Consider the following 22,864-nt stretch of genomic DNA (forward strand, 5'->3'; position numbering starts at 1 on the left):
ATAATAAAAGGCTCTCAAAGTTGTATAAAGGACTTACTTCGTATTATAACAAGAGATAAAAAGACTGCTAGAAATCTAGCAAAAAGGGTGCCTATTCAAGAAATTAGTAGTTATACTTAACAGAACGCATAATGAAGGCGCATATAGGTCTTAAGAAATATGAAAGCGCTCTACTAATACAACTTCACACAAGCAAAATAGGCTTCAACGCCTTCCTATACGAAATGAAAGTTCCTGACATCTTAAGTCTAAACTGCGACTGCTCAAGAGAAGAAAGCATGACAGTAGAACACGTTTTACTGAACTGCCCTAAGTGGTCTACAGAGAGGGAAGAGCTCATACACCCCCTCTGTACGACCGACATCAAGGAAATCCTGACCTCCAAGAAGGGGTCAAAGGCAGCCATCAGGATGATCCAGCGTACGAAGATCCTGGACCAGTTCAGAAGGGCCGCTGACTAAGACGTAGAACAACGTCTACAAGGGTCAAGCGGAAATCAGGAAGAGGAAGAGGACAGAATGGAGGAAGAGGACAGAATGGAGGAAGAGGACAGAATGGAGGAAGAGGACAGAATGGAGGAAGAGGACAGAATGGAGGAAGAGGACAGAATGGAGGAAGAGGACAGAATGGAGGAAGAGGACAGAATGGAGGAAGAGGACAGAATGGAGGAAGAGGACAGAATGGAGGAAGAGGACAGAATGGAGGAAGAGGACAGAATGGAGGAAGAGGACAGAATGGAGGAAGAGGACAGAATGGAGGAAGAGGACAGAATGGAGGAAGAGGACAGAATGGAGGAAGAGGACAGAATGGAGGAAGAGGACAGAATGGAGGAAGAGGACAGAATGGAGGAAGAGGACAGAATGGAGGAAGAGGACAGAATGGAGGAAGAGGACAGAACAGAGGAGGAAGGAGGGGGAAGGAGAGAAATGAAGAAGGGAGGACTGTACGAGTAGCGAGAAAAGGTTGACGAGCAGACCTACATAGGCTTTTTAGTCTGGATTAGGTTAATAGAATTTACTACTACTATAGGTACCTACATACATGGGAATCTCCACATAAGACAAAGCCACGCCGCCTCACAATGCATCAAAAGTTCTGGGCCAGAAAGAGCTATCAGAGTTTTTGACTTCGTATAGCAGAATTTGATTCTCCTAGAAATGCGAAAGATGGGGCCGTGATGGACCTAATGCTTATTGCCTATTGCAAAAGTGTTACAACTCCTTAGCGCATGCTGCGGAGCTGCTGCTGCTTGAGCTGTTCATACCGAGTTTGGGGATATTAAGTAGAATAATAAGAGATTTATATTATTTAGTAGCGATCTGTTGAATTTGTCATGCGCGCCAATCATGCCAAGAGCGTGCCCAGCGCGTGCCCTGTATGAAGGCCAGGAGGGACCACCAGGGACGACCAGGGGGTCAGAAATTCATTGCACCACACAATTTGCGCCGAAACTTAGCCGAAGCAAGTCAACAGATTAACAGCACGTTTTCTACACAAGTTCAATCAATCAATTCAGCAGGATGAGTTCTCCTTGAACAGAACTCTAGCAGATTTGGATGGGAAGTTTGTAAAGTCGTTGTTGTGATGAAATGGCGACAGTTTGTACGTATATAAGTATATTACCTACTTCGGCTATATTTCGGCGCAAATTGTGGTGCAATGAATTCCTGCACCCCTGGTGGGACTCTGATGGATCCTACGTCATTCTACGTAGCTTCTACGTCATTCTACATACTAGTAGCTACGTTGTTCTACACAGCAGCTCCTTAGCATACGCCAAGGAATTACAATACTTTTGCAACTTGAATGGGCAATAATGGAGTGCACAGTAAGTCTGGCTAACTACTTTAGTTAACCCCCGGTATCTGCTCCCAGCCTTAACTTACTCTTTCCATAACTCTTTCACATACGCTTTTTGACGATGGCAGAAGATGTAGCAGAGCTTGGATTGGAGGCGGTGGACCCAATCCTTAATCATCGTGAGGTAGACAATTTACTGATAACCCTCGTTACATCTCTCCCATTTACACAACAGTATTCAGGTGTGGCAAAACGCAAAGAACAAGGCCAAGACTGGACTCGATGTCCTTCGGAGCCCAGAGAGCCCCCGGCGCAGATTCGAAAGTGACGATGAGCAGACTCCTCACCTAGACAAGGACAAACGCGGATCTAAGTATGAGAAATCGAACAGACGCCACAGCCAGTACAAGAAAGACAGCAGGCGCGAGGACGACGCTGAGTCCGATCACCAAGAAAAAAACGCCCTGTCTGATCGCCGCCAAAGACACAGATCAGGTGCCGGGAGACCGAGAATAGAGCGGCGCGCAAGCTCTTTGGATCGGGGTGACTTCGAGAAGGATCGCGGTAGACGCAGGCGATGTAAGTTCGAGATTCGGCACCTAAAGCACTTGGTTTTAACGCTGGATATCGGTGCGCAGATTCTCAGAGAGAAGACCGGGCAGCCCACGAAGAAAACGCCGATAGTCGTCGTGCATCACGCCGCATTGAGGGCAAGGACGCTTTAGCTGCTGGAGTGGCCGGCATAGCTGCCATCTATATTGCGTCAGGGTTCTACAAGGACCGTAAGAGCAGGGACACGCAGCGAGGGAGAGACGCTGTCCCGTGAAAGGCCCGGATGCGGGAGCGCGGATGATCGTCATTACCGTTGCTCCTAGCCTCGTTCGAATTGTTGAGAAGGTGGTTAGTTCGCAGAGCTCGGTGGGAATGTGCTGCTTTAGAATGCCTTTATCTCAAATCCGCAGAACAATCTCGTATTATGCCGGATAAGCGTGCCTACAGTGAGACAAAGAGCCACGCTGGTTGTGTGACTGATTGCGGTTCTTTGAAACATAGCATCTGCTCACTTCTACCGGCTCCAAGGGTGATTGCTGATGCGGGCCAGCAATCGAACCGATTTCCTGACATCTACAAACAAACTGATGGTGATGGCTCCTGGCCACATTTGTGATCAACCCCTCTCAGTCTCAGTGGCAAGTCTCGTCATGGGCTCACCACATCGCATATCGAATTCATGATTCTGGCCCAGAATTGGTCTCATCAACCCGTAAAGGGGCCTCGTGTGTGCCTGCGGCCACCAAATTCGGATTGCCTTTCCACCAGGAACGAAATGCGTTTTGTTTCTACGAGTCCGAATTCCTTTCACTTGCCGTCCTTTCGTCTGCAGTCGCCTCAATGGACACAGCTTGACCTTTTCATGCTTAGGGCCAGCAACCACGCTCTCCAGATGCTGAACACCAAGCGATACCTCCATGAAATATTCCGTTACTAGCACCATGCAATAGAGAAACACTTGCAGGTTGGAAGTCGCCATCCTCCAAGTGCCGAGACGAATTGTGCTCTTTCCAGCCATGTCGGAGATCGTTGATGAAACCCATGTCGCCAACCTTCCTCTATCGAATGTCATCGTCGACAGTGTTCCTGTCGCACCCATGGCTATAGTACATAGTGCCCAATTGTGGAAGTCCGAACATCTCATAGAAGCCTGGAGTCCCGAAGCCTGAAGTGTCATTTTGTTTGTCGAATCAATCCCGGGTGCTTTTCAGCTCAGCTCCCGTAATCGTTTCAACGAGGTCAAACCGCGTACTTGATTAATATCTCCCCCCGCTCCCGTTTCCTCAAATGTTTCTTTGGCGTCGTCTTTCTCATATTCGGCGATCAAAATGCCGCTCCACATTAAAAAGCCTGATGCCACAGAACTCAATAATCGATTCATCTTAGTTCAGATCATTGACCACGGCAAGGGGCTGGTCGAAGACTTTCGAAGGGTCGACATATCAGAGCTTCGCAAACAGCTCGTCAATGTTCAAGACCACAAATTCGAACCCGAGACGCAGATAAGGGGCTTTCTTCGAGCATTCCGACACACTGCTGTCTTCAGGCAAGCGTTTGAAGAGCTGAATGACCGTACAAAATCCCAGCTAGAAGCCTTCATGGAAGGCAAGTCAGCGGAAGATGTGGTAGGCCATGCAAAATTCTTCTATCCCGCACCAAGTCCTGCAGCAAAACATCATTTCAGGCTACTTGACTTCCTCAAGTCATTACAGGAGCGATTTGACCCGGGCGAAGAAACCGACAAAACTGCCCTGGCGAAAGCTCAGGGTCTCCCCATCATATACGAAGACAAGGCACGGGCGAAAATCATGGAGGTATGCTCTTCCCATCCATTCGATAACTGGGGCCTCTCCGTCCAGAACGTATCACTGTATACATTTGTGCTAACCACTGTCTTGGGGTTGCAAAACCTTGTCCTCTTCTCAAAGGTGATCAACCTGCGAGTACGCCGCAGCGGCTACTGGCACAGTTAGAGTCCGATATTCTCGGAAGAGCGAGAGATCGTAGTCTCGCTACTGAATTTGCACCAGGTTACAAATATTCCGGGTCCATCGAACGGTGACCCCTTTCCGGCCTCGTTCAAAAACAACGAACTGAAGACGATCCAGCTTGACCCGATGGTGTACAGGCTGATGCCAGCAAGAAGATGGTGCGCGTAGGCGTTGCCGTTACGAACGAGGAGTTCCTCAGATGAGCAATTGCACAAAATAGCTGCAGCTTGCCGATGGACGTGATTCTCGTGGAAGTCACATTTGGTGGAGTCAATGGCCCTGTTTGCCATGGCGCTGGCTGTCACCACAAGACCATTTCAGACCAAGTCAGGATGATTGAATACGTCGACCCTAATGGCAAGGTCCAGGTTACCACCAACACAACCCACCTCAGAGCGGCAGCTGGATGTTTTGGCCTTCAAGGCATAATCACACACATCACGCTTGAGCTGGACTACATATTATATGCTATCATGGCGCCACGCAAGCCGGATATATGCGCCTAGCCACCCCGCCCTTGTCGGAAACAGACATTCCAACTGCTTTGCGGAGAGGCAAAACATGGACAAGTGATGAAATATCCACCGCTGTCGGAGGTTTTGAGTCTCGGGCAGCGAATGACTATTACTCAGAATGGTTTTGGTTCACATATCAGCAGACTGCTTGGGTCAATACATGGAATACGACTCCCAAACAACCTGCTGAGGTGTCAGAGTACCCCTCTACATTCGAAACCTAGCTTCAGTGGATTCAAGGCTAGCTGGCACAGGTCGTGACAAACACTAAATTTTTCAAGGCGATACCCGGTTATTGGCAAGCTCAGTTTTTGGCGACCCTTGGTATGGCTTCCTTACCACCAACGTTTTCCGAGGACAAGGAACCGGAAATCAAAACTTATCTTCCCGAGACACTACATTTTCACCGTGGTATCCAGATTATGAGAGTTCGAGATATCGAGTTCCAGATTCCAATCCCATCATCGAAGAATGATCCAGAGAAGCCGGATTGGTCCATTGTAAGGAGAGCATGGTGGGATGTCATCAAGCTTGTTTACTCTTACTCGTCACCTGAAGCAGGTGACCCTTCCAAATGCGAGACAGCCAGGCGTCTAACACTAGAACTCCGCATAATGGCTGACTCAGATATGATTCTGGCGCCGCAACGGGCCAATAAGCACGGTACGGCGAGCATCGAGGTGCTTTCTATTCCAGACAGTGTCACTGATGGGGAGTGGATCGATTTCATCCGGAGAGTCACGGACCTGTGGATGAGCTACGATGATGCAGACGGCAAAAAGTTGAATGTGAGACCGCAGTGGGCAAAGGATGGGTGGACGTCACATGTGATGGGAGGCATGCCTGCGAAGGAGTACTTGAAGAAAGTGGCGTATGAAGAAGCTATTCCCGAGTTCACAGAGATGTTGAAGGACATTGGAAGGCTGTACCGCAAGGCTAGACATTAGAAGGCTACACTATAAGGCTGGACATTGGAAGGCTGCACCGTAAGGCTGGACATTGGAAGAATTGAAAGGTAGATTCTCCAACCACCTTTGGGACGAAGTTATATACTCGTAGTCATACTCCATGGTTCTTTCGGTTCATAATAGTCAAGTGCGCAGACAAGAGATCTTCTATATAAGTATCAAGGATGTTAACAGGGTCTCTGATCCATGGTCCAAGACGATCCGTGAGCATCACAGCTCCGATACATGTACTCGGTAATTTCTCCGTTCCGAGATATCATCATCTGACCGTCCATGGCTTCCTCGATTGTCCTCTGCGTCTGATTGGACACTGTTGTGTGTATTCTCACCCAAGTACTCCGTATTCAGTTGTCGAACTTCATGAGTGCTCATTGGCTGGATTTTCTACGCTTAACCCTTGTCTTTCGTCTGCTTTTGATTGGTCAATATTTCCTGCAATTTTCGGCTTCTGATTTCGCCGTACTGTACAGCTAATTTTGTACATGTATCTCCGTACGCTGTCTCTGTTTTCTACGAACCTTCTGCAGATTCTTAAACACTATGTTGTTGTAATAAGAACTAGCTGTTCATAACACCAGTCTACCATTACTTCAGGGCCCCCCTGTAGTATGTGTAGTCCATCGTCCCAATCCCCGGCTGGTTAAGGATGACAGTGGGCTTCGTTACCGTCGATGTGGACTTGGACTCAGCTACTGAAGCTATTCGAGGAGCTTATGGCTATATGATTCGGAAACACTGTGCAGAAGAGCTCCGAGCTATGACGGTTAAGTGGAATCGGAGCTTGCTCTGGGTGTAAAGAATCAAAGGCAGAATTCATTTGGCAGCATAGTCGTTTCATAACTATGAAGCACGAGTAAGGAAATTCGTTCATATTGAATCGTCATGTTGATGAAAGACCGGTCGAAAACATGAGAGAGAAAATTTGAAAGCGTTTCCCTTTCCAACAACAGCGTGTCCGGCAATGAAGACATACGTACAATGAACTGCGCACTGACATCGGAGAGCAATACGGAAGAAACGCGTGACAGCATCTGCAGCTCTGCTAGGAACAGCACCGTCCCGGCTTGCCACCATTCTCCAGCCTCTCTATCACTTGGGGACAACCCAACCCCATTGACGATTGCGGTACACTATCCACTAGGAAGGGGAAGAGGGGTAAGGGGTGAGGTAGCTTTTCCAAGGACAGGATCACTTTTTCGAAGGGTAGGAGGGATGCCAGTATCCTCCACGGGATGATGGCTGACCATTCGATCGATCAACAAGGAAGGGGGGCTGCTGTGTTGAAGTTTCCAGCAGAAATCGCGTCAACGGGCCCGAGTTCGAATACCTTGGGTCTTGAACAACGCCAGGGGACATTGTCGAGCGAGGTAAAGAGACTGAATGGCCGTGATGCTGGCCTGCGTCCCTTGTGATGTGGTCCATCAGCTGTTGGCCGTCCTGGAGAGGCTGGTGGCCTTTGAATTGCGCCCCGATCCCGTCGAGGGCACGGTTTTCAATCCGGTGTGGGTTCGTCATGTTGTGCGGCGAGCCTGTTGTTCCATACGGGACCTGGTTTTGCTCAGTAGGGCTGCGGTGTGGCATTTGTGTGCCAAGGCCGTTGTGGTTTTGCATCCCAATGGTGGACAGTCGATCGCGGTTGACCACGTCTCCGGGAACGCCAGCAATGGCGACTGGTCGAGAATGGGGAACATCCTCAGATGTGGATCTAGCAGGGGAGATGAGCACAGCACCGCCCAAAGATGATAGCCAGCTTTTCTTACGAAGCGTTGCGTTGATGTGTCGCCATGCCGCTATTGTGAAGTCCAGTTCCCAGGAAGGAAGAATGGGATACGAAATGCGGAAAGCAAGAAGAGACTGTGAAACAGACTTTTTGGAGAGACTAGCTTCAGTCAATGGTGGCAATGTTTTGCTAGAATGGATGGGCACAGAATCATCGAGAGAGGAGGGGTGCCAGCTTTTATACAGAAGCCGTGCTCACAAAGGATTCTGCCTTCCAACGTACCATGGGCACATGGAGGAAAGGTAGGAGCTGCATCTCCCGTCATGAGCGTCCAGCAGCTTGACTAGCCGCTTTGACAGGATGCAAGTCTGTGGGTTCAGGGCCAAGCTGCATTGCCTTAAAATCACTGCAACGGATCGAGTCCACTGATTGGGCGTTCCCTGTCTTCGGAAAGCTCCTGCTGAGAATGAATGGTCCTTCTCCCTTTGTCAAGCTTGGCCATGGGATCGGATTGGCGGGACTGGCTGGAGGCGGCCAACCAAAAGGTAAGATGCTTGGTGCATCTTGACAAAACATGGGGTCTGTACCGATCTCGTCTGGAATGAGTGATTTTGAGAGGCCCGACAGGAGACGAGTGGCCGGAGCAGGGATATTCGAAAGGCGGGAGGGGAGGCATATGAATCAATCATGCTAGATTTATGATATGAAGCGGTGTTAGCAGTCAGTAGTATGATGTGGGATCATTCATCAAACGGCAGGGGTGCAGTACTACGTATTAGTACTAGCGTAGCCGTGTTGCTGGTTGAGCCTTCACCCTTTTTTGTGAGCCTTGGCTTTGGCATAAGCTTTCCCTTAGTCCAGTTAGGGCGCCTTCGTACCACCCGGCTTCGTACCACCATGCCTTCGTTCCACTATGCCTGATGGTCTTCCGACTCTCAGTCGTCAGTCTTCGTTTGTCAAGCTTGGCATCTCCCGACAGCGGACAGGGGGGAGGAGACTGGCACGAGGCAACCTCTGCAAGGCAAATCTTACAGACTTTCCCATTAACAGAACGCCGAGCCGAGTTTCCGCTTCCCTCCCATCATCTCTCAAAACTTCGCCATTGAGCTCTCAACAACCCCTCGGCACATTGTGATTTGTCTTTTTCTCTTCTTTGGTCCTGATCAGTGCCTCGCTTGTTGCATCTCGGTTTACTCTGCCGTCAGACATCGGCATGGATCATCTTGGAACCTTTGAGGCGACCACAATGCCACCAGGCCTGTCGTTTGAACGCAAGTGGGAGTTTCTGAAGCCTCATATCGAACGACTCTACGTACATGACAAGTACAAATTGGCCAAGGTGATTGAGATTCTGCAAGCGCAGTTTGGCTTTGATGCCACGTAAGTCCCCTATCCCCAGCTTGTCTGATAAAAGGCTCGTCTGCCGCCTTCATCGGTGCCAGCGAACCCCGGCTTATTCAGTTTCTTCACTAGCGAGGCTCAATACAAATACCAAATCAAAAAATGGCGTTTGAGGAAGAATATTCCTACTTCGAAGAAAGCTGCTATGAATCAGAAATACCAGGATTTGTCGACCACTGGTATGGCTGCCGTTATCAAGTACAAGGGTCAAGAAGTTGATCCACGCAAATTACGTCGACAAGCCAAAATGGACACCAGGAGGGCGTTGCTAGGCGGTGGAGCTCAAGCGACTAGATCTGACGATATTGCTTTTTTAAGCCCGCTAACGTCATCTGTGGCTAAGCTGTAAGCCTCGGTCGCTCGTCCGGCCATATCTTCGGATCCCTACTAATTTCATGCAGCTTTATGACGTGGAACATACCTTATAAGCCTTCAAAGACATTGATGGGCCAAATCATTGACCACCACTCTCCACTTGGTCAGTCTATGTCAACCCCAAGCGACGTGTCTGTTGCGACGCCATACGCGAACGATGTCGCTAGCCCTAATAACGCTCTTTCTCCTTTGTCCTCGGCTCTTCGGAAGAAAAGGTCGGTCGAACGAGCCCAATTGTTTCTTGAAGGCAAGTATCAGCAATTGCTAGCATCGATGAGCACTGAAGAACAAGTGTAAGAATTACGTGCCATCAGGTCGGGTAGTACTGACGCTAGCACAGAACTATGTCCACCTGGCTATACCAGTTCTGGGTATTCTCGTTCAAGACTGCTAAGTACTGGGGTCGGGGACCCCGCGACTGGTTTGCAGACCTCCTGGCTTTCGGGCGGGATGGGGCTGATATTTTTCCGGTGCCGGCGTCTCCCCATACGCCGTCTGACAGAGTTGGACAATCACCACAGGGGCAACCATCAGTCGCAAGCGGCCTCAACAATATTGGCGTAGGCTCTAAGCCTTCCCTATTGTGTCGTTGGGCAATTCATGTAAAGCCCCAATCATATCAAGAGCTCCCCGATCCTCCATTACTGGAGCATCGCGCCATGGACCCAGCTGATCCTGAAACCTACCAACCGTGGCCCGAACAATGGATGGCCTCCTCATACTCGGAGAAGCTGAGGAATGCCCTCGAGAGCAACGACTTTAGCAATATTCCCACCGACCAACTGCCTGCTGCCATACCGGAAGCACTGAAGATGGCCAAGAGGGATCCATCTGAGCTCAGTGCACAGTCTCTAGGCTTCGCTATAATGAGCGGGAATGAATTTATGGTCGAGAAATTACTGGAGTCGTACTCGGCCCCACACCTGGAAATCGCTTTTAGAGAAATTGATGTCTTTCATCTTGCCACAAGTTATCTAAAAGGCTCGACAATCTGCTGTGACCTACTCAACACCATTAGCATGTTCCGTCCACTCCGCCAACACTATACCAATGAGCAGGGGCATACTGTCCTTGACAATCTCATGATTACCATCCTCAAAGGCCATACCTCCTGTACCCCTGGTCAGGTCGACAACGCCTTTAAGGGGCAAGTTCGCTTTTCCGGAGAAGAAGTTGACATCTGTGGGCGCTGGGATGCTGATTCGGACTGCATCCGAGAACTTCTAGCAAAAGGCATCCACCGTATTCCTTTTCAATGGAAACACAAGTTTTGTCACACGTCTGTTCAGACAATCTGTCATTCTATCGTGACTATTTGGGGTGCAACACACGCGCCGGACATCAACACGCACAGCGGTCTCTTTATAAAGCGATGCTTGAAGTCCCATTGTGGTCTAAAGATGCAAATGACCCCTCTTCATACCTTAGTCTTGATTATGTGGCAGCTCTCTAGCTATGGATGTGAGGGAGAAGATCTATTTGGCGCTGTGGCGGTTCTCTTATGTCTACTTCGCAATGGATCCGACCCGTGTCTTCAGTCAACCCTTTCAATTATGTCTCTCCTTGGTAACAGTCCATCAGAAAATTCTAATAACGAAGCGGATCCGTGTGAGCATAAGCCGCTCGACCCTTTAGAGCTCGCAAATGCGATTTATTCTCTTAAGTGCACAGAATGGACCGAGAAAGTTAGACTTGGCTGGCAAACATTTTCTGAGATTTTGCTGTACTCGCAGCAAATATTACTTTCAAGAGAGGAGGATGAGTGGGCTCCCTTAGAAGAAGGGGACGCTGACCTCTATTTCTGCGACTACTATAAACACGACGATCACAAAATCTTCAATGCGAATACTGGAAGGCTGGGAAAATTATGGTCAGCCATAAACACCGAGCTTGTCACATACAGGCGACTTCATGTGGGTGACCCTTGGTTGTCGGCCAACATCAACTTGGAAGGTATGCTTGAGAGCTTGGTAAAAGGCTGTCCACCGGATTTCCCGTTGGTCAAAGACAACATGATGAATCCGTGCTGCCGTTGTGGGACATTCATATCGGAATATCGTGAATGTCTGGATCCGGATACTGCATGTGCTTTCTATTTTTCGAATATGGAAGACTGGTCCCGCTCAACATTCTTAAACTTACCCGACAGAGACTGGTGGTAATATTATTTTGACACCTATTCTCAAGGGGTAGCAGAGACCAATAAAGAGATGGGCGATGTGGAGGATTCGGGAATCACCGAAGAGAGTCCGCAGGATGAAGACATGTACGGAGTTGAGCAGACCCTCCACAATGGAGAGTGGCAAGATGACATGGACCTGCGCTGGTGATTTCGGTGGGAAAGCCCGCACTCCAATATTTTCAATGGGAAATAGATGTCGTGTCTCTCATCTCATGATATTTCCCGGGTGTATCTAGTCGATATCTCAGCACCCAGTAGGCATCCGTTAGAACCGACGGCCATCATAAGCCTGGGTGCTACTCAGGAGCCTGCGATCGCAAAATGGCATTCGTTCTCTACATTGAATCATTGCATCAGTTCTATGATTATTAGGTGCCGAGACCCCTATCATCCATATCCCCTCCATGGCTCTTACAAGCCAGATACAACATTAAACGAGATAACCTACCAAAGAATGGATGTGTTACCAAGAGACTAAGAGTTCCATTTCCTAGAAATGATACATTCTGAGGTCTGGGATTCTTAAACGAGGTCTTGACAGCACATTGCGTGAAAACTGATTACATTCATAAGACCACAGATATAAACAAGGGGTAAGTATCCAATCAGAATAAAGAACCCCAAATCAGGACTAAGATAATAGCTCTTGTATTCTTTCGTGGGAGGCGAAAGCGTCGTCAAAGTAATCCTTTGTCTCGATGCGCTGCGATGAAAGGAGAGCTGCGTCCCACTCTGCCTGATAGATAAGAGGCAAGGCCAGCACATCTTAAGGTATACATTGAGCCGACTTTGCCACTTGTGAATGGCACAGCAAGAGCAATCTGTCAAGATTTTCCGAGCATGTCATAACTGTGATTCCTTCTGAAAGAAAAGGGGGAAATCAGGTCCCTGAGTATTTGCTAATTAACCGGACAGATCTTAGGTCGTTGCATGAAGACTTTCAGAGATCAGTTGCTGAAGCTCGATTGTCAAAATTCCCATAGCGAGTTGTGTCACTGGGCTACGGAACACTTCGTTGGGCATATCTTCATATCCATTGATCCGGACTCTTGAATCCGATGAAGAAATGCAGCGTGAGGTAGCTATTTCCCATTGAGTCGGCTTATATAATCGGGCAAATGGAGTCGCTGGTCCTCAATGAGCTTTTAGGATGCTTCGCAGCAAATACTCTCGAGCAGCACTGCATGAGACCATCCGCTGCCGCACACCCTGTGAGCCGCGATACCTGGCGATCCATCTCATCTTTCGGTGTTTTCAGATGATGAATCCACGCTCAACTAGCCTAAAAGAATCCCAACAGAACAGTCACATACAGTAACGAAGAACCAAAATAGCTCAGATTAAGGTCTAGGCCATAATCATGCAATCTTCTACTCTACAGAGACTTCAATCCTCTCTAAACCTTCCGCCCGTCCGACAAGTCCCTTCCAAACCTCCACCGCAGCGGCGGGATCCGGAATATCCGCCAAGATGCCGTTCGCCCCCGACCCAGACTCGGCAACCGAGATGCGCAACCATCGCAGATTCTTCAAGGCAGCGTTCAGGATTGACTCTCCGTGCCACATCCTCACATCGCGCATATCCAGCCAAGGCCATCGGAACCCCTGCAAGCTGAGAGAGTCGAGAGACGCGTTCGAGGCTTCGCCGTGCGCCAGAATCACGGTGAGAGCCCGTGACACCTCTCCTGACATGGCTGAGGCACGGTCGCTCGGGATGTCATCACGCGAGCAGCTGACGGCGGTGGCGACGTGGGCCAGGTCCATATGCTGTCCGGCCTCCAAGGGGAGGCCTGAGGGTTCGCGTTCTGAGATCTCTAGGCTCTGAAGTGCTGGAAGACGTCGGAAAGCCTTCACGAGTAAGCCGTGTTCGTTGTGATGCACCTGGCTGCTGAAGGAGTCGTGATACTCCTGATATTTCGGGAGGCGCCCAAGTTGAATATGCTTGCCCTTCCATGCCAACCTCGCTAGGCCTTGGTTCCACTCGCGTTCGAGAATAAGGGGAGCTTCCCAGATGTTGTAGTGTAGGCAGCGGACATGCTGCGAGAGCGTAGAGCTGCAAATCTGATTCAACCGTTCGAAGCTGTCGGTTTGGACCGTGAGAAAGATGCGACAAAAGAGATGCGGTGTGGCTAGCTCATGAAAGTGTCTGTTGAGCAAACGAGTTGCTTTGATGTCGGTGATGGATCCGAGATCGCGAAGAATACTATCTTGAAGCTCGAAGGGGAGAAGTTCCATCTTACTACCATCTTCACCCATAGATTGGCGCGTTGGTTTTACACGAGACAATTCCTGAAAACAAATTGGCGCACGTAGAGGCATCCAAAAGAACGTTATGATTAGAGGATAAGTGATTGAGAAGTGGACCAAAAAGGTAAGGAAGATGGGAAGGGGGTGGTACTGCATCCTGATTGGGCCCCGTGTCCTACTGGCCCCCTGCGGAACCATGGGATTGTACCACAACAGCTCGGATGCTACGGAGCCCCATTGGTACTCGGAGACCGAAAACGACCTACCCTTACCTATGCCTTGAACCTCACCATCCCAGTTCCCTCACTCACAACCTCAATGATCCTCCCATTCTTTACAGCATCCTCCCCTCTCCAGGCGTACACGTTCTTTCCGCCGCCTTGCATATTGAGCCCCTCACCGCGGACATCGACATGGCCTGTGCCCCCGCACCAAGCGTGCAGACGTCCCTCCCACATTCGCGGGTAATTTATGTCCAGCTGGCCAGTAGACATGGTCCTATGGATCGCGGTGAGATTCTTCAACGTCGTGCCCTGCATCGGAGCTTCGACAGTGACCCTGTTAAGTCCCGTCACCGTGGTCGTTTCTAACCTAGATGCTTGATCTCCAATGGGTATGACCCGCAGATCGAGCATGCCAGTCTTGGTCGTAAGGACTGTCTCACCTCCAGCACCTCCATGGAAGACTTCGCCGTGGATCTGCCCAGTCGTTGTGTCCATCTGCGTCCTGTACACACGCTCCAGCACACCCTTCTCGTCGGCATTGGTGAAGGCTGATTTCGCGAAGCGCACATAGATCGCTCCCGTCTTAGACCGGATGTTGACCACAGCGGTCTTATTGCCAGCCTTGGGCTCGATTGTGGCATATATCTGCCCTGTGGTGGTGGTAAGCTCGAGGAGATCGTAGAGAGGGTAGGAGCCATGAATTGCGTTGGTCGTTTCGTGCACGCGAATCTCGCGGGGAGAAGGCCAGGGTGGGTCGGCGGATTCTGGCTCCGACGGTGGAGGTGTGTGCTTCTATAATGTAAGGTGTCAGTCGAGATGGGTTATGCATACAAGCCCTCGAAACAGGCAGTGAAGGCAAATTGAGGGACGCAATAAGTTCTGAGGGCACTCAGCAGGCACGTACCCCACTGGCTGGGAACAGATGGAATGAGCGGGCCGCAATATTCCAAAGCACAACCACTGCCATAATCCAAAAGTAGCGCTTTAGGGTAGATTTTGTCTGACCCTCCTGTTTGGGGCTGCCATCTCCGTCCTCACTTCCACCAGTCAATAATGGCTGCTCCTCCTCTGGCTAATGCGTATCGCAATCAGCAGGACAGAAAGCGCAACAGCCTCTCGGCTACAAGAAACGAGGCTTCTCATACCACGGCCGGAGAGCCTTCACGTTGACTCACCATCTTGCCATTATCACCCTTTGAGTCCTCTGAACGCAAAGCTGGCGTGTCCAGGACGACTTCCTCGTATGTTGGCAAGGTAGAAGATAGCTCGGAAAAGCCATCAGACACCTCGGCGTCTCTGCTCTGGCTCTCTACATCCTCAGTAGAGGCGGCAAGCTCACGCCTAGTCATGGCGAAATAGAGAAGAAGTGTCCGACAGAATTGTTTATGGAACTAACAGATGGAGATTGAATGTTCGACGCCAACCTTGAGGAATTGCTAGGCCACAGATACAGACTGGGTTGCACAATTACGTCAGGTAGCTGAGATTAGGCTAATCTGTTAACTACGGTAGTGCGTCGTTTTTATCTAACATGTGTGAGAAAATGCTTGACAAGCTGATGCATGTCAAAATGTGGTCCAAGCACGCGAGTCACGGAGTTCTTTTCCTTGGGGATCTTTCTTGCCATCCCATTCAAGCCGAAGTCGGGGGTTGACATCCCGGTGGCGGAACCTTTAACTACTAACTACTACAATAGGAGGCATAAATGAATGTAAGTGCGTTCTAACTAGTAACAGCTTGTAACGCCAAGATAGAAGGTCACAAAATCGCTCGATTAGGACTAGCCTATTATACTCGGTATCGAATGTGCATTCCCCTGGCATCAACCACTGCCTGACACCTTGCTGGCATTGATTCGAGCAGCTCTAGGAGATAGACTGCAGGCACGCCGTTTCCAGGCAGCTGTTATACCCTCTCGCAGCTCACTGAACGCGTTGAACGCGTTGAATAACCCCCTACAAGGGGATACGTCATTCGTACGGGAGCGACAGGGGTATCAGTATGAGGGTCGTTAATAACAATTTTACTGGGGGCGCGCTTACATTCGGTATGCCTCCTACCTACTGTAACTCCGTAGTAACCTAGCAAACCTGGAGCCAACACGCCAAAACCCCCCCATAATGGCAGCTATCCCCGACATGCAAGAAGCTTAGTCACACTTACAGCTCCGCTTCAACGAAGCTGAGGACTTAGCAATGCGCCGGATCAATCGCGGTAGGCTGAGAGAAGAAAAAGTCTCAATTGCTGGTCTAACTAGTCACTACTAACTACCAACTACCAACTACCGCTGACCCCTGTTCGACCCCTGTTCAACCCCGTTTCTTCATCGGCGAATGAAGTGGGAGAGCTATCAGAGACGGCACTGACTGGTCGAGAAACCTTCCAGCCACTGCAGTTGAGAAAGGGAACAGCTCTCCGGAGTCACGGGCTTGCAGTATGTGGTGTACGGTGCCGTGGAAAACGAAGTACAGAATTACTAGGTACTAACAGCGTTCTGGAGGCGGTAGTTATAGCAGAAGGCAGAGCAGAAGGCAAACTGAGCCTCGACGAGGTTTTCACGGTACTCATGTAATGGTGGGTGTGCAGCAGTCGAGCACAAGGCGGCAGCAGGTTCTCACACAGAAGATGATGCGGCTGCAGAGATACTAGCTGGCTGTTGGACGGAAGACCTATGCACATAATCTCCCCGTAGCATCTCCACAGCATGGATGGTGCGTATAGGGCGCACTGAAAAGCGAAGTCCATTCACTAAAACACCTTCAGCTCGCTGGCGTCCCCGGTGAACCCGCCTGCAAATGGGGTTTGGACGAATGTGAATGTCTTCCTCGTCTTTGAAAAACCAAACATGAATGTACATTTGAACTCCCTCGCTGATGGTGATGATGATGATGAGTAGAGACGCTGCCACACCTTCCGAATGCCGTAGCAACATGCACATTCCACATTCCAGAACACCAAAGTGCTACAACAACTTCTCAAGCCCAGCCCAAATTCTCAATCAATGCTTTGGTCTCATTCGCTGGCATACCGCTAACACCCAAGGCTCGGACTTGAGTTCCTCGCCGCAATCGTTGTAGGCCGACAGCAACTTTCCAGCCTTCTGTCTGCGAGAGGATGAAGACATACTTCTTGCCTTCTTGATCACGGATGCTGGCTCGAAGGACGTGGAGGCCGGACATTTCGCCGCTCTGTTTCAAGGTGTCATCAGTATCACTGCTTGAGGTGGTTTCTGTGGTACAGATGGAAGTACTAGACGCATAACAACGCGGTGAACGAGACGAGGTGGCAGAAGACCCAAAGACAGACGATACACTTCCTTTAGGGAGATGAGAATACTTGCAATGCTGGGTACAAGCTTCAGACAGCCCTTTCAAACACTGTTTCGATTGTACATCATTCGGGAAGTGCCGGGAAGCCGCTCCATTCACACTCCTAGGAGATAAGAAAGGGACCGGGTTTGTCCCGGGGGGAGAGAAGTTGAGCCTTGTATGAAACTGGGACACCATACCTCTGCCATTTTCATCGTCCAAGCCTTCACATCCCATTCTCGTTGAGGTACGTCTCGAATGTCATCATCGATGAAAAGTCCTTCAGTTGTGATTCGAAGAATAAGTCCGTCAGTCACGTTTCCTTGACCTGAGATCAGTTGGGCGACAGGGGTGCGCTGAAATGTATTATTGAAAGAGTATACAGCTTTGATGATGATTTTGTCGGGATCCTTTGTCGAGTAGGGTCCTCGATGCGACGGAGGTGGTGTAGTGCGTGCTGTGGACTGTGAAGGAGCATATGAAGATTCTGAATATGTTGACGCTGTTGAGCCCGCTTTTGGCACATGTCTTTTTGGTCGATCGTAAGGTCTGAAAGAGTACGCATCATCCTCGGTCTCCGTTCTCGCAGTTGGATATGGTGGTTTGTCCGGAGCTGGCTTCTCCCTCTCTTTTTCCCTCTGTCTCTGCCTCTCCTTCTCTCTCTCCCTCTGCTTCTCTCTCTCCTTCTCCCTCTCCCTTTCTTTCTCCTTCTCCCTCTCCCTTTCTCTCTCCTTCTCCCTTTCCCTTTCTTTCTCCCTCTCCCTCTCCCTTTCTTTCTCCTTCTCCCTCTCCCTTTCTTTCTCCCTCTCCCTCTCCCTTTCTTCCTCTTTCTCCTTTGCCTTTGCAGCGGCAACGGCAGCGGCTGCTTCTTGCTCTTTTCTCGCTTGTTCTGCCTTCTCAGTTTCCTCAGCCTTCCTCTTCTTTTCGCGCTCCAAACGCTCCCTTGCATCCTTTGCTCTTTGTCTCTGCCGCTCCTTCTCGGCTTCCTCTCTGCGTCTCTTTGCTTCTTCCGCCCTTTTACGTTCTTCCTCCTTCTTTCGAGTCTCTTCTCTGGCCTTCTCCCAGCTGTTCTTTGCAGCAGAGCTTGCGCCAGCTGTTTGTGGGTTTGGTCTATGCCATGATGATCTAGGAGGAGGTGGTGGATGTGGAGGTGGAGGTGGAGGAGGAGCACCAGCTGAGGGATTAGGAGGCGCATGCGTTGACCCGCTTGCCGGCGCTGGCCCTGGCAAGCCCCGGCCGCACCAGCCCCAGGTGTCGCACCAGGCGTAGGTCCTCCAGGGCTTGATCCTTCTGCTTGGGTTTTGCCAAAAGCCCAAGCGCCAATACCAACACTTACAACCAACACCAAGACACCTGGACCTCCACCATTTACCAAGGTGTTGAACCACTCCTTGACGACCGGCACTACCACGGACCATACTACGAAAGCAGTCGCAGTGCATGCCACTCCTGCTAGGAAGCTGTTTCGGTGAGTCTGAAGTGACGGGAGGTATAGGAAGCCTGAGCCTGAAGAATGTGGAGGAATAACAAAGATATCGTAGTTTCCAGGAGGCAAGCCGCCAGACCTAGCATTCGGATTGCTACCGTGAGGGGGAGGCGGGGGAGGCGGTGGAGGCGGATCCATCGACGGAGAGTGTCGCTTTCCCCAGAGCAGCAGCAAACGCGGACGACGGTCAGGAGATATTCAGTGGGCTATAATGTTGTCTGTAGGATCTTTAGGCGTTGGGAGAGAGGACGATTCATGTTCGATCGAGGCTAGCCTGCGCTCGCGGCCCTCAGTATTGCCAGAGATGATTGGTATGACAAGACTGATAGCGTTTGGCCAAACTGCCTCGCAGGGGATTTCGGATCAAGTATGAATCGATTGAAAATCTAAGTGCAACCAAAAGGAGTGACAGAAAATTCTGAAGCGAAACGAGGTTGTTTGGGAATTCTTTGGCGCCTCCAACCCGGGCGGCACTAGGAAATTAACCCACAGTCGGGGTAGAGTACCAGGCTCATGGACACAACCGTGATTCTCTTCGACCTGTCAACTCGATTTTACATGGAAAGTCTAAATAGCAATAGAGACTTTGACAAGAGGACGATGTGCCTATGCTATACCCGTTGTTGATGACCCAAGCAGACCACAACAGCCCTAACCAGTGCAAAAACAAATCCTACCATTAACCAATACACATACATTGGGCCCTCCTCTGCAGGCCGAACGAATAACAGTAGGCGAGAAGCTCTACCAATGGAAAAGAGCGGTCTACGCATCCTTGGGACGATTGGTCAATGGGCCCTTCTCGCTCCTCGGCAAACATGGTAGGAACTACTCCGTACAGTCTCATATCTACCGGCACATGGCTGGATCAAGTCTCTACTACGCATCCCAACCCACTCGACAGCGACACGTAATATTGGGTCTGACGCAGTTACTTGGCCTGACGCAGTTGGTGCCTGAGAAAAGTCCCCACTGTGACAACGCGTGATGATATCCAACGGCCGCAAGGTTGGACAGGCAACCGTGAAGCTAATCAACGCGCCGCCAGCGGGATTGGGGTACTGCCGACGTACTACAGGGGGCCTTGAAATATTGTTAGGCTGGCCTCAGTGATATTGGTTAAAAACGCGCCTCTTAAACTGTCCCTTGTCCCACTAATTCAACGCTATGACCTCACAGTCACCAGGGGTTGCATGACCACAATTTTGACCGAGATTTCGCCGAAATAGAAAAGGATACATCAACCACTCCGCCAAAAGGACAGCGCTGATGGGTTTCGAACCACACTTAATTGATGTACCCCTCACTAACTGAAATAGGCTACTAATTACCTAATTCATTATCATTATCACCACAATGAGGTTCTGATGGCCTCTTCACCCGTATCTACTAGCTTTCTACATCGAGAGGGGCATCTCGGCGATAGCTCTCGAACTTCCTGTATAGTAATCTTGCTCCATCCGTCTTGCAACACCTCTTTGAGCTGTTCAAGATTATCGAGCGCGTTCTTGGGTCGTAGTTTTCAAAAAATCAGGAATTTTGACAGCATCGGCTGCTTGCGCTTAAGGGTCTTTGTAAGAGTAGTAGAAGGGCTCATTCTGTTGAGTTGATATAATAAATCCGCGTAGAAGTGGGTTGGTAAGTTGTTGATTCATTTCCGGCTAAATCGCGGTCAAAACTGTGGTCCCGGTTGCCCCCGGTAGTATGATGACATCACATGACATTGCATGACAGGATCTCCCTTTTGCTCTGGCTAGTTCGTACCACATGGGGATGATAGAAGTCGTTCTTCAATACAAGTCGGGAAGGGTATATTAAAAGATATTCACACCTAGCGTCTCTAACGCGAATTGTTACTGATGGGCCTGCTTACAGGAAACATATGAGCTAATATGACTTCTCTATCAAAAACCAGTTCCACAAAAAAGCACAAACATGCTTGAACTCAAGCTGGATAATTCTATTCTGGTCGAAACCCAAGGCTGAAGGTGTTCCAATAGTTATACGTCGTGCCTGGGCGGCTGTTCTCATAGCCAGCAAGCATTAAGGACTCCCAGGACGGTAAGCCGCTTCTCGAGGTTCCCTACAGCATTGCTGACGAGATTCCTCATCATATCAACCTCATCCGTGATAGCCACCTGTTGCGAGAAAATCTGATACGAGCTCTTGGTGTTCAAGGATCAAACAGCAGAATATGGAACATATGTATGGTGCACACATTCCATGCCGGACTCTATCTGAAATGTTTCGTGGAGAGATGGATTCCTGCAATAGCATCGCAAAACCTCGGTGTTGTTGTAAATTTGCAGCGTCAAACTCCCTGCAGCCTTTTCCAAAAGTTGCAAGATACCTAAGGTTCACCGAAGCTTGGATCATGCTACTCTCTTTAGAGCTGTAAATGTCAATATGTGGGTGCTCTATAAAAGTATGCTTCCCATTGCGGCAACACATTCATCTGTCGATAATATAGAAGCGACAATAGCTCCAAAGACATCCATCGTGCCATTTGTCTATCGGCACAGTATAGTGAGCCACACGAATCACTCTTCAGAGCTCCTGCTGCTGATTAGACCATTGCAGCACTGGGGTATACCGAAGGCAGACGTTGGCGCAGTACTTCACCAACATCAGACGCTTTCCCAAAGAAATCGCCAAAATGTGTACTCAGTGGTGGATCAGCAGCAGCTGTAATGCCTGTGATAAGCGCTATACATAGACGCAAGCAGAGTTGTAAGTCTGTGACTAGCGCAGGAACGGTGAAGATTTGTGGCGGAATGGAAAGGGACTGGATCGATCACGAAGGAGGTATCTCTGCTACTTGTATCATCATCAAGGACAGGGTGAATGAAAGCAGAGGCTTAGAGACGGGGGCTTGCCTGATCCCCGTTATAATTCGTGGTAGAGGATGGGTGTGTACTGTAGAAATCGTGCCATGCTCGGCAGTGCCCGTTTGCTTGAGATCTCGCTTCGATCAAAAATGTGGATGGCATAGAGATAGCACTTTTGTACAAGGTGACCATCTGCCGAATACTCCTGAGTGAGAATCCGCATAGTTCCTCGAGCAGGCAAGCGCCTGACATTGTACTAGCTTGATTAGAAAGATACCAACCTCTTCTCTTTTGGATATTGGGTATCTTTGTACTAAAGAGTCTATAAACTTTCAAAGTTGGAGATTCGAAATTCTGATGGATCAAGAAAGTGGCCGCGGTAGTCCACATGGTGATTGTGCAGGCTGTAATTCTCTGGGCATGAGCCCTTTTGACGGTGGGAGAACCTTGAGAACAACAGACCGTTGAAGGATGCTATCGCATGGTGGTATTGTCACACCACCGCCGAAGCAACAGAAGTCCTCGTCATGGCTGCTGACTGGTTCATATATCATTGAAGCCCTGATTGAGCCTGCTAGCCGTCAGTCGTTTGCATAGTCCTCGAACGGCATGTCAGTCGAGTCCTTTGTAAAGCTTCAAGGTCTGCGCCAGGAAAGGAAACCAAGACCACGATGTGACAATGGCGCCACCGAGCGTCAGCCATTTGGTTTGGCCGCACACGCATGTGCACCTCTATACTCACAGTCATTGTATTCATAGGTCGTCGTCATCTGCAAACAACCGGCTTACCATAGTTATCTATAAAGGGATTTCAGAAGACCCATCTGCACCAAAGTTCCTTCCACCAAAGTCTCTGAGCAGGGGTACTATCCACGTAACAGCAAATACTCGAAGTTGACCATTACCAACGTCCTCATCCACATCGATCCTCGACCACGATGTGTGATCAATGGTACAACCGCAAGCTGTGCTCCCACTGCCACGATCCATACACCGTGACCAAGGGTCAATTTATATCTTGCCCAAAGCGCCTACGTGGCGAGCCTTGTGGAGCGTTCAATATCATATATAACGATACCATCGCTGGAATGAGTGGCGGCAAGGGCGGATTGTGTGGGGATTGTGTGGTGCAATGGGGAGCGGCTGTCATGGGAAGTTATAGGTAGGAAGTGCTACTTGCACCTGAGTATCCTAGTGATAAATTGACACTGTGCTGCAGGGACATGAGGGGAAATTAGCTTGGGAACCTTGCTTTGGGAATCTGCTGG

At 49.7% G+C, this 22,864-nt stretch overlaps 9 protein-coding genes across 9 annotated transcripts; 5 read left to right on the forward strand and 4 right to left on the reverse strand.

Annotated features, from left to right (window-relative positions):
* Positions 1 to 278: 278 nt before the first annotated feature.
* On the forward strand, positions 279 to 953 carry EPUS_08405 (uncharacterized protein; the record flags this gene model as incomplete). The annotated part of the gene is made up of 2 exons (XM_007804131.1): positions 279 to 420; positions 469 to 953. The coding sequence occupies 2 exons, from the start codon at positions 279 to 281 to the stop codon at positions 951 to 953; spliced, it is 627 nt and encodes a 208-aa protein (XP_007802322.1).
* A 968-nt stretch (positions 954 to 1,921) lies between these two features.
* Positions 1,922 to 2,626, forward strand: EPUS_08406 (uncharacterized protein; the record flags this gene model as incomplete). The annotated part of the gene is made up of 3 exons (XM_007804132.1): positions 1,922 to 1,984; positions 2,043 to 2,379; positions 2,439 to 2,626. The coding sequence occupies 3 exons, from the start codon at positions 1,922 to 1,924 to the stop codon at positions 2,624 to 2,626; spliced, it is 588 nt and encodes a 195-aa protein (XP_007802323.1).
* Positions 2,627 to 3,680: 1,054 nt separating this feature from the next.
* EPUS_08407 (uncharacterized protein) lies at positions 3,681 to 4,849 on the forward strand (the record flags this gene model as incomplete). The annotated part of the gene is made up of 3 exons (XM_007804133.1): positions 3,681 to 4,295; positions 4,383 to 4,507; positions 4,570 to 4,849. 3 exons carry the CDS (start codon positions 3,681 to 3,683, stop codon positions 4,847 to 4,849), a joined length of 1,020 nt encoding a protein of 339 aa, XP_007802324.1.
* Positions 4,850 to 5,184: 335 nt separating this feature from the next.
* On the forward strand, positions 5,185 to 5,805 carry EPUS_08408 (uncharacterized protein; the record flags this gene model as incomplete). The annotated part of the gene is made up of 1 exon (XM_007804134.1): positions 5,185 to 5,805. One exon carries the CDS (start codon positions 5,185 to 5,187, stop codon positions 5,803 to 5,805), a length of 621 nt encoding a protein of 206 aa, XP_007802325.1.
* A 1,209-nt stretch (positions 5,806 to 7,014) lies between these two features.
* Positions 7,015 to 7,612, reverse strand: EPUS_08409 (uncharacterized protein; the record flags this gene model as incomplete). Its single annotated transcript, XM_007804135.1, has 2 exons — positions 7,015 to 7,531; positions 7,587 to 7,612. 2 exons carry the CDS (start codon positions 7,610 to 7,612, stop codon positions 7,015 to 7,017), a joined length of 543 nt encoding a protein of 180 aa, XP_007802326.1.
* A 1,180-nt stretch (positions 7,613 to 8,792) lies between these two features.
* On the forward strand, positions 8,793 to 11,652 carry EPUS_08410 (uncharacterized protein; the record flags this gene model as incomplete). Its single annotated transcript, XM_007804136.1, has 5 exons — positions 8,793 to 8,926; positions 9,020 to 9,292; positions 9,349 to 9,615; positions 9,663 to 11,275; positions 11,510 to 11,652. 5 exons carry the CDS (start codon positions 8,793 to 8,795, stop codon positions 11,650 to 11,652), a joined length of 2,430 nt encoding a protein of 809 aa, XP_007802327.1.
* A 1,222-nt stretch (positions 11,653 to 12,874) lies between these two features.
* EPUS_08411 (uncharacterized protein) lies at positions 12,875 to 13,738 on the reverse strand (the record flags this gene model as incomplete). The annotated part of the gene is made up of 1 exon (XM_007804137.1): positions 12,875 to 13,738. The coding sequence occupies one exon, from the start codon at positions 13,736 to 13,738 to the stop codon at positions 12,875 to 12,877; it is 864 nt and encodes a 287-aa protein (XP_007802328.1).
* A 284-nt stretch (positions 13,739 to 14,022) lies between these two features.
* On the reverse strand, positions 14,023 to 15,323 carry EPUS_08412 (uncharacterized protein; the record flags this gene model as incomplete). Its single annotated transcript, XM_007804138.1, has 3 exons — positions 14,023 to 14,766; positions 14,879 to 15,046; positions 15,120 to 15,323. The coding sequence occupies 3 exons, from the start codon at positions 15,321 to 15,323 to the stop codon at positions 14,023 to 14,025; spliced, it is 1,116 nt and encodes a 371-aa protein (XP_007802329.1).
* Positions 15,324 to 16,949: 1,626 nt separating this feature from the next.
* EPUS_08413 (uncharacterized protein) lies at positions 16,950 to 18,906 on the reverse strand (the record flags this gene model as incomplete). The annotated part of the gene is made up of 3 exons (XM_007804139.1): positions 16,950 to 17,162; positions 17,483 to 18,562; positions 18,619 to 18,906. 3 exons carry the CDS (start codon positions 18,904 to 18,906, stop codon positions 16,950 to 16,952), a joined length of 1,581 nt encoding a protein of 526 aa, XP_007802330.1.
* Positions 18,907 to 22,864: the final 3,958 nt, after the last annotated feature.

This window comes from Endocarpon pusillum (genome assembly GCF_000464535.1).
Source record: "Endocarpon pusillum Z07020 unplaced genomic scaffold scaffold281, whole genome shotgun sequence".
Lineage (NCBI taxonomy): Eukaryota > Fungi > Ascomycota > Eurotiomycetes > Verrucariales > Verrucariaceae > Endocarpon > Endocarpon pusillum.